The sequence below is a fragment of the Nothoprocta perdicaria genome, unplaced genomic scaffold (assembly GCF_003342845.1).
Source record: "Nothoprocta perdicaria isolate Ctin4 unplaced genomic scaffold, notPer1 scaffold_352, whole genome shotgun sequence".
NCBI lineage: Eukaryota > Metazoa > Chordata > Aves > Tinamiformes > Tinamidae > Nothoprocta > Nothoprocta perdicaria.
In genome coordinates, this window is record NW_020455591.1 from 352,527 (window position 1) to 367,083 (window position 14,557).

At 35.9% G+C, this 14,557-nt stretch overlaps 1 protein-coding gene and 1 long non-coding RNA gene across 4 annotated transcripts in view; both read right to left on the bottom strand.

Annotated features, from left to right (window-relative positions):
• The window catches only part of GRM5 (glutamate metabotropic receptor 5), a 236,006-nt gene extending 227,738 nt beyond the window's left edge, over window positions 1-8,268 (bottom strand). For all 3 annotated transcript variants that reach the window (XM_026044175.1, XM_026044174.1, XM_026044173.1), the window contains exon 1: window positions 7,545-8,268. In XM_026044175.1, the coding sequence (XP_025899960.1) occupies window positions 7,545-8,223 (679 nt within the window). In that variant the 5' untranslated portion in view covers window positions 8,224-8,268. The remainder of the gene's footprint in view (window positions 1-7,544) is intronic.
• A 9-nt stretch (window positions 8,269-8,277) lies between these two features.
• Window positions 8,278-14,557, bottom strand: part of LOC112951480 — an 8,417-nt gene continuing 2,137 nt past the window's right edge. The window contains exon 2 of the long non-coding RNA XR_003250225.1: window positions 8,278-8,443. This is a non-coding gene — a long non-coding RNA (uncharacterized LOC112951480). The remainder of the gene's footprint in view (window positions 8,444-14,557) is intronic.

Genomic DNA, 14,557 nt, shown 5'->3' on the forward strand with positions numbered 1-14,557 from the left:
TCCTGCGGGTGCTAAGTGAGAGTTCCTAAAACCGGGCACTGAAGGCCCACGGTGATGCCAACCCTAGGCTCCAAGTGATATCACACAGGTGATGACTCAGTTGCCTGAAGCCTCCTGCTCACAGTGCTCTCCAAAATGGCAGGGACATGGACAGCTGGCTCACCTGCTGAATTGTGCTGTTCATAGGAAATTGTGGCATTTAAGTAATTTCCTAGATGCCAAACAGATTTATCTCCTACAATTTTTCACCCTTCTCCTAGGGATACTTTCGCTCAATATTTTAGGGATCTGTTCCTCCTTGTGCTTCCAGCATCATATAGTAAGTTGGAGCTCCATCTCTGGTAGAATAAGTAAAAACAAATTCAAGTCTAGGGGACATGGCACTTTAATGACAAATTTTTGCTTGAATCATAACAGATAACTTTAGAACAAATAATTTTCCTTGTCTAAGTCATGGGATTCATTCAGTGAGCTCATTTACTAGCCTCCCTAGCTATGATCTTTCTAGCTGGTCCAGCATTCACATATGGAACTCCCAGCAGTACCGATTCCAGATAAGATTTGCCTAACCTGAGTAAAGCTATGCAAAGATATAGAGGCTTCACATATCTGCACATGTATACTTTCTTCTACACATTTATAGAAGCTTACACACACACACACACACACACACACACACACACCACCTGCATTATGCATCTAGTCCATCATAAATACTGCCAGACTTTTCCAGAGAAACCAAAGTAAAATTTAGGGGAAAACTTCACTGTGTTTTTTTTACCTTTATTTTTTTTAACCATATTCACAGTGACAGCTATGTTAGGTTAGAAACAATGGTGTGATATATGAAAGGGTTTTTCTCTATTCTATTTCAACCGTAGATTGTACTTGTTGTTCTAATAACCTTYCCAGTCACTTCCTTAATATATATATATGCACCTATTATATAATGTGGTGCATTAAAGAATGGCATGCCTCTGCATCATAAGCCTGCAATCAGTTTTTAGTAAGATGGATGCAATGTTATTCCCTGTCCAATGATTTCTAAATTAAATTAAAGCCAAGTCTCTAATTTCTGGTTCGCCTCCAAGATCACTGTCTCCTGCATGATTTGAATAACAGCTAGCCAGAACTGCCTTGGAGGAGCTTGAAAAGTTTRAAAAGATTCGGCACAAGCCTTTTGCCTCTCTCAGCTCTTAGATAAACCAAAAGCTGTCTCTTGTAACTAATTTCTGTATATCTCCTTACCTATAACTCCAATATTGAATTAACACTGATCAAACTCCAGCACTATTAAACTATCTGTGATAGTTTTTGATGCATAAATACACTTCCAAGTGTTTGTTCCCTTTACTTGTTTATGTAGAAAATTAAATTCTGGTGTTGTGTAAAAYCTTTCCATATCTTAGGAGTTAAACCAGCACTCTAGAAAAGTGTATTCTCACCCCAGTTTCTCCAGTGATGCTGAATAGATATTCTTCTGTCTCTCTCTCCTTTGTTTTCTGTCTCCCATTACAATAGAGCCCTGATTTACCTGGCAACCTCTATAGCGGAATCCATACCAAGGGACAGGCAATAAAAGTTCGGTTTGTAAATCCACCCCCATCATTATCAAATTCAGAGAAATAAGTGTCTTGAACCATCTTGCGTTTGCTGATTCATGACATTTCTCCCAATAATCTGCACCCTCCTTACACTCCAGAGCATACATTTCACTGKGTGTTTTTATGTTGAAATATTTCACAGTGGTCATATCTGCCCTGGCCAATCTGTCAGCAGTGTTAAAGGGCTGCCCAGTTAGTCAGTCAACTCAGAACAAAGGAAGCCTTAACTTTACACCACTTCACTTTGCTATCCCAGGTTCCCTAGAGGCATGATAATATTTGCTCATTTTTCATAATTGTGAAATTATGTAGTGCTAGAATATATATTGTAGTGCTAGAAGAAATATTTGTAATTTGGCACTATAAAACCATTAAAAAAATCAGAAAACCAGCATGTCTATAAAAATCATTACATTAATATATAATAAAGCAGAGTAGGAAACATTTCCTGTATTTTATTTAAATAATAGGAGATGTGTTTTTTTAATTTTTGCYACAAGTTTAATGTCACTGAGAACATATAAAATTATGATCATTCTGATCTCAATATTTGTTTTAAACAAATATTTGCAAAAGTATTGTAAAATACTGTGTAAAAGTAATTTCAATAATGAATAAACAAGTAATTCTTTTGATGAAATGATGAAAGGAAACATTAGTCAAATACCACATTGTTCAGTTTTCAGATTATCCTCTTTGCAGAGATAAAACAAAAAATATAAAAATATGTTCATGGAATACTCATGACCAGTCTTAGTTCATTACTTATAAGATTTTTTTTCCTATGGACAAAGCATGAAAAAAATACCTAAATTTAAAAAATGCAATGAATCTAATTTAAAAATATTATTTTCTGTTTTTTTTTAATAATAATATTTATGAATATGCTAAAGCTTGAAACTAAAGGAAAAAAAAATCTGTAATTTGGAAGAAAATTTCCACAACATCATATAAGTACAATTTGTTCCAAGCAGCAGGTTTAAGGTCGAACTGTTGCTGTTCTTTTGCTGATTCCTTCATCCCGTTCTCATAGCCTATGACTAATTTTCATTTTGCTCTTCACTTGGTAGCAAAGAAGGCTGGCAAAAATAGTCTTGTAACTGGGCACATATGAACAAATATGAAAAGAAATATGAAATAAAATAACCCTTATCCACAGAGAAGAAGAAAAAAAAAAARGGKWAAAAAAAAAAAAAAAACTTCTCTGCTACTCTGCTATGCTTGACTAGGTATGTCCTAGGAAAATGAAGATGAATCACCTCTTTATATGCACTTATGATAAATTTAAATGGAGCAAAGTAGTATTAAGCAGCAAGGGCCTTRCAATGAGTTTGATCTGATGCTTAACTGCAGAGCACTCTAAAGAAAATGCTAWGAGGTTTCATTCTTAAAGCTGCGTTCAAAGGTATGTCACACCTTTAAGGCTGGAATTTATCCCTCCCCATCCCTAGTAAATTTCTGTTTCCTGTTGTGTTTCCCTTTTAATACTGCAACTTTGCTGCAGCTCTTTTTCTCCAGCATACACCATCTCTTCACACCCYTCTGAGTGGCTAAATAACTGGTTCTTAAAGGTGAAAAAAAAAAGTTGCCTTTTGAAGTTATGAATTCACTTGACTTGAGGGAAAAAAAAGACAGATTCTCAGAGTAACCTTGTTTCTGAGCAGAATGGCTGGATCCAAATATCACTTTAATCAACAGGAGAGTGTTAGATTCAAGGGGGCTTTCAAAGAAATCTTGAACTGAAAGCCTAAGAGATTAGAAAACTAAATATTTTTCTGATCTTTTGAGAAGACTATGGAATGCTTTCAGATGTGAAATGAGATAAAGAGACAGTGGTAGTCTTCAGTGGTAGCCAGCCAAATTCTTCCCAGTTTTCCCAGTCATTGCTGATCACTCATAGTGTCAAGCAGTTAAACAAAAGAAAGTTGAGGCAAAACTCTGGGAGTACTTGAACTGCATGACCTGTCCTCATGTCAGCCATGGCCACTAAAAGCTTGTTATAGACCCCAAGTATCTTCTGTGCTTCCCTGTTCATGCACTAGTTACCCTGGAGGTGGGTGGTAGATGTTTGGGCTAAAAAGGACCCTAAATTGCTCTTAGTAACTGAAGAACTATGCCTGAGGAGTCACTGCCAGACTCCCAGAGACCCAGACTGAATTATTGGCATCATTATTGACTTAATGTCTATCTGCAGAAAGTTCATATAAGGAGGTATTAAATTATGATCCTTTTTCCTTTTGCAAAGTTGGAAAAAATATCCATTTCGCAGGAAAAAAAAACCAAAAGGAGAAAAAAAAAAAGAAAAAAACGAAAAAATAAGACTCTGCACACATTTTGTACTTAGGTACTCATCCATACAGTTAAAGCTTCGAGCTTTAAGTAATCCACAACACAAAAACCTAGGCAATCAATATTAAGGAGCTACTATCTCATTTTCTGACTTATTCCTGCCCAAGAGGGTTAACTATGTACACAAGGAAAAACAGGCATTTTCAGAGGTAAATCTTTCTTGGTCATTCAGTTATTCAGATTAATGGCTACCTTAAAAGGAGAGAAACAATTTAAAAGGTATGATCACCTTTTGGCTCAAATCTGATAGAAATGTTGAGTGATCCAACACTTCTGAAAACAAAGTGACCCATAATGTTTTACACCATCAATATGAAAGTGACTGAAGTTGAGAGATTTGTTGCAGAGGGGCCACAGTAGGAACTTGATTACAGGACCCATACCTCTGGAGAAGACAGGTGAAGAAAGTTATTTTAAAGCCAGATGAGTTCAGAGTGTAACTACACAAATTGCAAAGAGTTGGAAAATCAGGGAAGATGCTGAGAGCAGCATCTGTTCCTGTATGTATCATCCCAGACAAAGCCAAGGATGGGGAGATACCATCTAGAACTTGCAAAGTGTTCTGGTTGGCATGTGAAATATATTACACTAAATGGAAACGACATTTCTTGGTGATAAATCTCCTTCATCTGTTGCTCATGTTTCCTGTTAATCAGATTGCAGAAAATTCCTCCTTAAAATTACAAGAGCTCCGCTGACAGCAGTTTGTTACCTTCTCATTTTTAAGGAAAAAGCTGCTTGAAAAGTTATGTGCACACCTACATAAAACATTGAAGTTAAATGTCAAAATAAGAAAGATCACAACAACCTGTCATTTTTTTGTGTATATTATGTAAAAGTGAGGGTCTTGAATCAGCATTTAACAGCAAAGCTTCAAATCACATCCCAAAATACTAATGCACTACAAGCATAGAAGACTTGTGACAAAAGAACGATCCAAACAGGAAAGCATTGAAGATATGTACTTATTCTAGGCTTCTCTTATGTGAGACTAAAAAGAGCCCTAAAATGACCATAACTGTGAAATAAGCAGGCTTAGCTTGCTCTCCCTCTTCTTATCCCCAAGCCTGGCTTTAAAAGGCAGTAGCCTGCTTCTCCTGGGAAGTCCTTTCAAAGGACCAGATATTATATGTCAAGAGAGACTAGTTAATACACCCACATTACCTAAAGATACGGGATGTAGATGGCCAGAGTTAATTCAGGTGTTTTTCTTAAGCAGATGAAATTGCAAGGAGCAGAATTCAATGTTTGCTTTTTTTTTTCTTTTTGATATTTTTGATTAACATTTATGTAGACCAGGGAATGAATGGGCAGTATTCAGAGTGTTTACAAGTAAGCAGATATTTTGCTGAGTATTTAAAAAAAAAAAAAAAAAAAGGTCAAATCTAAGCAGAGGGATAATTTTTAGCATCCCTCCCATCTAGGGAAGGTAACTAGATAGTATCCTATAACAATAGAATAATATATCTTTTTGCTTGTTTGGTACACACCTAAGAATGTGGCTTTTTTCTTTCTTTCTTTCTTTCTTTCTTTCTTTCTTTCTTTCTTTCTTTCTTTCTTTCTTTCTTTCTTTCTTTCTTTCTTTCTTTCTTTCTTTCATTCATTATTTTGTAATTTTTTTTTAACCTTTTGTATTCCTGGTAGGGTCAAGATCTGCCATAATATTTGGAAACTTCTCAGAACAACAGATATTTTCATGCTTTTTGGATAAATACCTTGACCAGGTTGTATTTATCCCATTATAAAGACCATCTGTTCTATTCTTAGACAACATTTACATTTACATTATATTATTTAACTACAGAACATACTCATCATCTTGACTGGAAAATGGAAATAGATGATAGGATCACCAAAACCCAAGTTTATTGTTTTTTTTTTTTTTTTTTTTTTTTYACTGAAATCCAAAGTCATGATGTTGTAAATCTSGTAGCAATGATATGAGGTCCTGTGTATTAGCTTCAAACACAATCCATCCTGTCCATGACAATAGTACACTAGATACATCATTCATCAATTGCTCTTCTTTGATGCCCAACTTCTCCATCATCTGCTACACTTGCCTTACCCATAGCAGATACTTCCAACTTTAATCCTTGTGTACCTATTCTCTTCTTTCTATCACATAGTTCAAAGTTCCTCTGCCATAATATTAGCATGCCATATGTTACCATCTGTTCCAAGCAGAGCGTCCATAGGAAGTGGAAAAAGTATTTGTGCAGATTCAGACTTTTATTCAAACTTGACCATACTCACACTGAATGCAATACCATCTCCTCACAGAAAGCAGAAATGAAAAGGCTTTTCAGAGCACAAATTAGAGAAATCATTTAGAAAAATCAAGATATATGTGGTACATCAGTAGCATCATTTTTAACCGTGATGCTATTCATATATAAATTTGTGTAGGAAAGGCTGAACAAAAGCCATGCCAAAGGCATCAGCTGGCAAAAAATATTTTCACTATCTGATATGAAGTAGAGTGATTTATACAACTGTTATATTAAACTGCTAAAATATTCATGCATCCACACATAAAATAAGCTACAGCTATTTACCAGCCTTCATTATCAAAATGAAAAGAAGTACTTGCAAATAYCTGCATGTAAGTTCTAACAAGATCTGGGTTTGGTTTTGATTTTTTTTTAATACTGCAGAACAAGCTCTCTACATATCTGTAGGAGGAAAGAGATCTCTRCATACTTGCATTGGATAGGCATCCTCCCCAAAACAGCTTTGAATAGTAGAAAGTCTGCCAGGGAAGCATACTCAGTGTGTGGGAAGAACAATCTGCTTTCTATTGGTTGTAATAAAGCCAGTAGCATCTGCTGTTCAGCAACACTATCACCACTACTCAATTGCTTAGCAACATTTCTCATTTCCAAAATCATTTTCTGAGCCTCCTATTAGCCGTTTATCTGTTTGAACAGAAGTGACCACATGAGATCACAAAATTCACTATCGAACTGAATTCAAGACTTATTAAATAGTACTGCTATTAGAAATGGAACTAGTAAATCTTCCTCTTAAGTCAATATGAGCAATCACTTACAGCAAGATGAATATATTCAACTCCATTAATCCAAGGAATAATGAAATCAGACAAACTTTTCCACAGCACTTCTCTTTAATCATATACTCTTCTCTATACTGAATAAAACTTTAGGCTCTACCTCAGCTTAATGAAAAAATGAAAGCAATATAGTACATAACTTTGATTTTTCTGGATATCAAATGAAGTATAAGTACATGAAGATTCAGGGAGACTGCCTAATTCCAAAACCAAGCRCCAGATGTGAGAAGTGGTTATAATGCTTCATGGAGAACTTAAAGGAAGGTCAGAGAAAATACTGTTCTAAAAGAGCTGGGACAATTATCTTCAAATATTAGTCAGAACCACAGGTCTTCCAGTGTTTAGGTCTCTGTGGCTCAGATGTTAAACAAGAAAACACACTGTTTCCTCTAGTTTCAAAATATGGTTTGGATCTCCTCTGCTCTGCACTAGAGAGGCCAGGTCTTTCTTACCCATCATAGCTAATAAAGCCAAGGAAGTTCAAAGACATTCTTAGATGAAAAAAATAAGTCTCTTACCTTCAGTATGCACAGCAGAAACATAGGTCCAGTTATAGCGCTTGACAATGTCCACCATAGCCCGTGCTTGCTGTGCATCAGATGGCACAACTCTCATAAAATACTTGAATAGGGTTTTGTCACTTAGGTCCATGCTTGTGGCAGAATATGCAATCTGAGGTATATTGAAAAGCTGCAACAAGTTCTGGACCTGGATAGCAACTGAGCTAGAGCCAGGTCCAATGACACCAACAATCGGCTTCTTGGAGCGGAAAGATGATGAGGATCCATCCACACATCGCACCAACCCTTCCTCTTCTTCTGAGGAAATAAGAGAGTCCCTTATAAACTCAATGCTCTGCTCCAGAGCCACAGCAGAATGCCAGCAGGAGTCCCTTATTTCACATCCTAGAGTTATATTTGGCAACAGTGTGGGGTCCAAATTAATTCTGTCAAGGGTATGCAGCATTGCTTCCACCCTCTGAATGCCATATTGCTCTCTTACCTCTCCACATTTCCTCTCATGAACCTTGTCAACAGTTGGTTGATGGTGGACGGAGAATAGGGCTCCAATGATAATATCACCAGGCATGTGTGCAACCACCCTTCTTTCATTGGACTGTGCAGAAACCAAAAGCCTGAAGTTCCCACTGACATCTTCCTTCAATAACAGGATTGCAAGGAACAGCAAAAGGACCATTTTAGGAAATAGTTTAAGCTGGTAGAGACAACATGATGAAAAAAAAAAAAAAAAAAAAGGAAGAGAGAAAGCTGATAAAAAGCAATTATCCAATCTTTTGGATGAAAAGCGCAGAAAGCTGATGGTTAACCAGGACTTTGCACGTATTCTCTAAGGAATCAGCATCATCTCCAAGTGGATAGTTATGCAGAGCTGCACATGTGATCATAATCCTCATAACCTTCAAAAAAAATGAATAAATAAGAGAAAGAGCTTTAAAAGGAATCGTAAAATCAGTTTCCTAATCTGTTTTAAACWTACACCTATTTCTAATGCTGTCAATGGTTGTAACACATTGTCCCACATACGTGTGCTTCAATCATTTTCCACATGGGAGAATTCTGTAGGAATTCAATGTTCCACAATTTTACACTTCTGCTGCTATAAATCGGTGTCATTTGTTTAGATACTGTTGCATGAAATTATTTTGGGAAATGTTCTGAAAAAGCACAAACAAAACAAAAGCAGACAGGTATCTAATTACAGAGGAGAAAGATGTTGCCATTTATAATGCATGTCTTCAAAAGAGGTTTCCGTTACTTTCAGGCCCTTTCTATACTACGAATGCAAACATCACACCAATATAATGTGGGCCAATTGGCTGTGCTGCCAATTACACACTGAAAACCCTAGAAAGTGCTGTTAATAAGCAGCGCTGTTCCTCTGCTCATTTTAATGAATGCAGAAACCAGTATTTCACATCTTCCTCAAACTTCTGTTTTTGCTTTGTAAGATACATGCTGCAGTAATGAAGCAATGGATTTCTTCCACTTCAGAAATATCATATTAGTGGAAAGTTTTTTATCTTTTCCTATCCTTAAATCAAAAATCACCACTATTTCAATGATTCCTGGTACTGTAAACAGTTACATAGGCTTTGCTGATAGAAAGAAAACAATACAGAGACTATGAAGATTCATTATGCCTAAAAATATTTGATCTGCTGTGTTACTACAGAGTCTGAAATGCAATATGTACTTGGATTTGTTACTGATTGAAGATTAAAAAAAAAGAAAAAAAAAAAAAGAAAAAATAGAATCAGCAAAAAATTCAAAAATTCCTATCCTAGGTTGCTGGATTGTGGTTAACAGAATGAGAAAATGCCCTGTACCTACGAATGGATTTGTAGCACATTGATTATGGTTTCAAGTATGTTGTTTAAACAGTAGTTTCTTCTGGTCTTAATCTTTGTGTACATTTAAGTATTATTCATTGCTCTACTCCTGCCAATGGATTCACTGATAGTACAGAAATATAGACACACATTTAAATTTAAAAAGATGTTGTCATGGCAAATTTCATTATTGACAAAATGGTAAAACTCTGGGACAGAGTCTGATGTCAGTGTTACTGGCATAAATCCCTTGATGTAATTAAAAATAAACAAAAATAGGAATTTCCATAAAATCCAGACCCAGCAGTCACTTTTCATATGACTCTTATGCCCAAAATATCTCTGACAATTCTGAGACACCACAAAGTGATGGAAAATCAAATAGCATCAAAATTGAGCAGGAGTTTAGTCTTAAACTCACCAATCATAACTGATTCATTTAAGATAGTGCCATAGTGAAAACAAGGTTCTTAGTTTGAAGATGAGATACTCAAACCTGAAGTTTTCTACTTGAGGATAGCCTTTATTATTATTTTATCATGACACCTAGAAATTAGAGAAAATATTTACAGAGAAGAAACTCATGTAAGAGCTTCAGTGAATAATTTGAAATGAWTGTCCAAAAAGTGAAAACACTGCCAGAAATAGTTCCTGTAAAATTAATTGAAATATGAATAGATTCATGTAATATTAATTTCTAAAAGAAAATAATAGAAATTATAGAATTACCATAGAATTACCATAGAATGGTAATAGAAAATGTCAATAATGAAACACTCAAGCAACTGTAGAACAATCCAAACATTTTATAGTTTGTGATGTCTTGGATTATCAATACTGCAATCCTTTGCCCCTACAAAATAAAGGGAGTAAATTCAGATTAACTAGTTGTTAATTACAGAAAATCACTACTTCTTATGTCTTCCAACTGCTTTTTCTGTGACTCTGAAGACAGTACAGTATAATCTGTAAACAGTCTCGGKCAAGGGGTAACTTTGCATAATATCAGTCTATTAAAATCTTATACCTACAATGGATTTAATGTATTATCACATTTTAAAAGACTTTTGATTATTTATTAGCTTATTATTCTTTCTTTTCAAATGTTARTGTATTATTTAAAATTATAGATGCTTGTTTTTCAGAGCTTCCTAAATTAAGGATGTGTATGACAAATACATCTTTATCCAGACCAGATTCTAACCCTGTCTCAGACCATAACTAGAGCTAAAATTAGTTTCTTTCTTATAACCATACCTACCTATGTACCTGCATATGCACAAATACAGAGATTTTAGAGGAATATGGGTGAGTATGTTCCCTATCCATCATTTCAGGATAAGGAGTAATGGGAATAAATTAAAATACAGGAAGTTCCATCTCCATGTGGGGAAGAACTTCTTTGCTATGAGGGTGACAGAGCCCTGGAAGAGGCTGCCCAAGGAGGTTGTGGAGTCTCCGTCTCTGGAGGTCTTCCAAACCTACCTGGCTGCCACCCTGTGCCACATGCTCTAGGTGTCCCTGCTTGAGCAAGGAAATTGGACTAGATGATCTCTAGAGGTCCCTTCCAATCTCAATCATTCTGTGATTCTGTGATTTTAATTCTATAAAACACATTGCCTAGGTCTGTGGTCAAGTTTAACAAAATTATCCTGGGAATTATATCTGTAAGTTAAATAATTTCTGTATAAGATGAAGGGGGAAGAGGGGCAGCAAGACCATTTTTATCTTCACTTGAAGGAACAGATGCTCACTGTTCTTAGTCTACAGCTATATCTATATCAGTTTAAAATAACAAAGTAAAGAAGTAAAGTTGATGGTGTCCTTCATATTTCTCACTCAACAATATCAGCAGAACTCATGGCTACAGGGTTCGTAAGGGCAAAAAGCAAATTATCTAAGCAATCAAATCCTTATACTTCATGGTATCCAAAGGACAAGAAAGGGCCAGATTCACCTGGAATTGCTCCAGAATTAATGGAATTATTTCACGTACTCCATTGCACTAAAGTGAAAGCCAGTTCATTTGGGACCTACAATATTGTTATTAATTGCACCAAAATACTTCTTTTTTATGGTACGGATCTAGGACTCATGTCCAAACGATATGAAATCTGCACCTCTGTGGATATTTACAATGCAGCAGAATTATCTGGAATTTACGCTAACAGCTAAGTGAGCCTACTAAGTATGGATTTGTGTAATAAGGAGACAAATCTCTGACTATGGAGCCTACTCTTGCTCCCATAGATCATAGAAATCACAGAATTGCTGAGGTTGTAGGGGACCGCTGGGGATCTTTTAGTCCAACAATGTGCTCAATGCAGGGACAGTCAGTGCAGGATGTACTGACCTGTGTCCAGTTGAGTTTTGAATCCCTTCAAGTACAGAGACTTCACAACCTCTCCAGACAATCTGTCCCAGTGTTTGACCATCCTCACAGCAGATAAACCTTTAAATGGATTTTCCTCTATTTCCTAAGTTTGTACTCATTAGCTCCTGTCTGCTCACTGAATATGCCACTAGAAGATGGCATGACGGATGGCATACTCATATGGAATATCTTAACTGGGTCAAAAAGAGGGTTGTGCAGTTTGGCTCACTAATTTTTCCCAGAGAACACCTCCAGTCCTTCCCGAGAAGAAGGCAGCCAAGGAAATTGTCCAAATACATGATTTTACTGCTACCCTGTCCCAAGGCAATCACATGTAAGTTACTCCATGATTTTTTCCCATTCTTTCTTGCTACAGGAAGCTTATTGTTCTGGGAAGTATTATTGCTGAAATAGAATCAAGCAAGCCTAATAAGTCTAAGAATAGCTTCTGTGTTAATTGTTTGGGATAAGCCTAAAAGGAGTTTCATATGCTGTAGGCCGAGAACAGAGGTAGTAACAGTAACAAAGACAGTGAACTCTTAAAAACATACATCAAGTAGTGGCAATTGTTTCCTGGTTAATAATCTGTCTGTGTTTCCTTGTTTTCATTGATGGACAAGCAAATCAAGCTGCACAGCGCTTAAGGTCAGAATTCATTTTCACACTGTTCAATTTCTTTGACATCAAGGGAGTTACTCCTAATTTACTGCAATATAGGCAAAATGGAATCAGGCACTTAATTACTAGTGTATCAAGGTTCTTAGCTTATTTCATCTGTGGATCTAACTCTAAATTAATCTTGAAATCCCATGCTAAAACAATAAATGACACACAACTCTCTCCTTTGTGGCACTAGATTCGCACTTGGAGCAATTGCAGAAGCCGTAGGGAAAAGGAAAGATGATTCTGCCAATCTGTCCTTTGCTCATTCTTGCYTTAGACAGAAATTTAAAGGCTTTCTTAGATGATGAAAAGGTAATGAATTCACAGATCTGATAAAGAACCCAACGTGTTCCTTTAACCTCTGCTCTCCCTGGCAGGGAAACTTAATGTCAGTCTCTGTCAGGAAAAATTCTCAGCTGTTCCTTTAGGGCAGAGTTCCAGCTACTTCATGTTGAGGTCTAACCAGCCAGAAAATGAGCATCTGTAATATTCTGTGGAACATCACATACTTCTTAAAATGATTTATTTCAAACTCAGAAGCAAGTACTTCTGTGATCACAGTCTGTACAGACCACAACGAGCCCTAATATCATACTGCAATAATTAACTCTTGCTTGTTCAGAAAATAAAGAAGTCAAACAGCAGCTCAGCAAAGGGCTATTTTTATAAGCATTGCTGGGACTTTATGCATGAGGCACTTAAGATTTTCTGTATCAGTAGATATAACTGTATTTAAGCCTTAAGAAATCGTTTCCCCTGTGACTTACGTTATTATAGCAGCGCCCACTAGTGACTCCAGAGCGAAGAACCTGCCTGATTTGCTGTCTGAATTCTCTCAATTGTGCACTTCTATAGGTAAGATACAAATCCAATTAAAGAGAAGATTTTGATTTATTCTGTTTTTATCAGGAAAATATAAAGGGAGGAAGAGCAATATTTTTCTTCAGATTTCTTTTTTACTACAATTTAGAAACTTTAGTAACAGAAAAAAAAACATGCTCTTCAAAAGCTTAAATCRTATTAAAATCATATTAAAATAATTAAAGTAAAAATATGAGTTAATTAACCACAGAGAAGTCTTGTAATGGAGTGAGAACTCAGAGTACACTCCAGAAAATCATTTAATAATGTGGCCAGTGTTAAGCACATGAAGAATCCTATTGGTTAGACATATCTAAAGACTCACCTAAAGTTAAACATCTCTTTAAAGGATTTACTGAATCAGAACAATAATATGTATATTGCAAAAATATATTTATAAAGAAAAGCCCCACTCTTCTCTCCTTCCTCTCCTCCTCCCCTCCCCCCMMMAAAAAMCAACAAACAAACAAAAAACATCAAAAAAGATATGGTGCTAAAATCCATGTGCAGTGATAAATGTTACTTATACCCTGCAGACCCATRACTGCCAATGAAATGTTTTTCAAGCATTCATTTACAACAACTAYTGCAACCAGTTCAGTGACATCAGATATTAACTGTATATAAATGAAATCAATATATTCCAAGATATTAATACAGGTTTCAGCATAAGAGAAGATAAAACTTAAAAGCAGCAGCTGAAATACCAGCTTACAGAGTCAGTCCTGCAACTCTTCCTCGTCCTATATATCTGTATTCTGTATATCTCACAGTATAGYGCTTTGGATATAGAAAGGTGGAACTGCTTTGGAAAAACAATTATATAAGGAGAGAGGCCTCYTAGCTCTTCTCAACAGGGAATAATTTGAGAAAAAATAAAAAAAGCAAAAGTATGCCTTGAGGATGTTACACCTCTGCCTAGGTCTGCTGGCTATTAATATTGAAAGCTTTAAGCACTGAGTTCAAGGTATTCTGACAATCTAATTCTCAATACTATAAAGAGGTTCATTTTGAAATATGTCCCACACACCTGCTTCTTGGAGTGAAAACCTGATGCACAAAGATCATCTTTAGCTGAAAAAAAAACATTGCTATGCTTTATTTTGGGATTTTTACTGCCATTTAGCCTTACCATTCACTAAAATAAATCAAATAGCTGTTAGTCATTTCACTAACATAACTCACTAAGCTTTGAATTCCATCAGGCTTTGGATCAAGCCATTTGACAAAGTGAACAGCCTTATACAACAGGATAGACTATGAAACTAGTTTTTCCTTTTTTT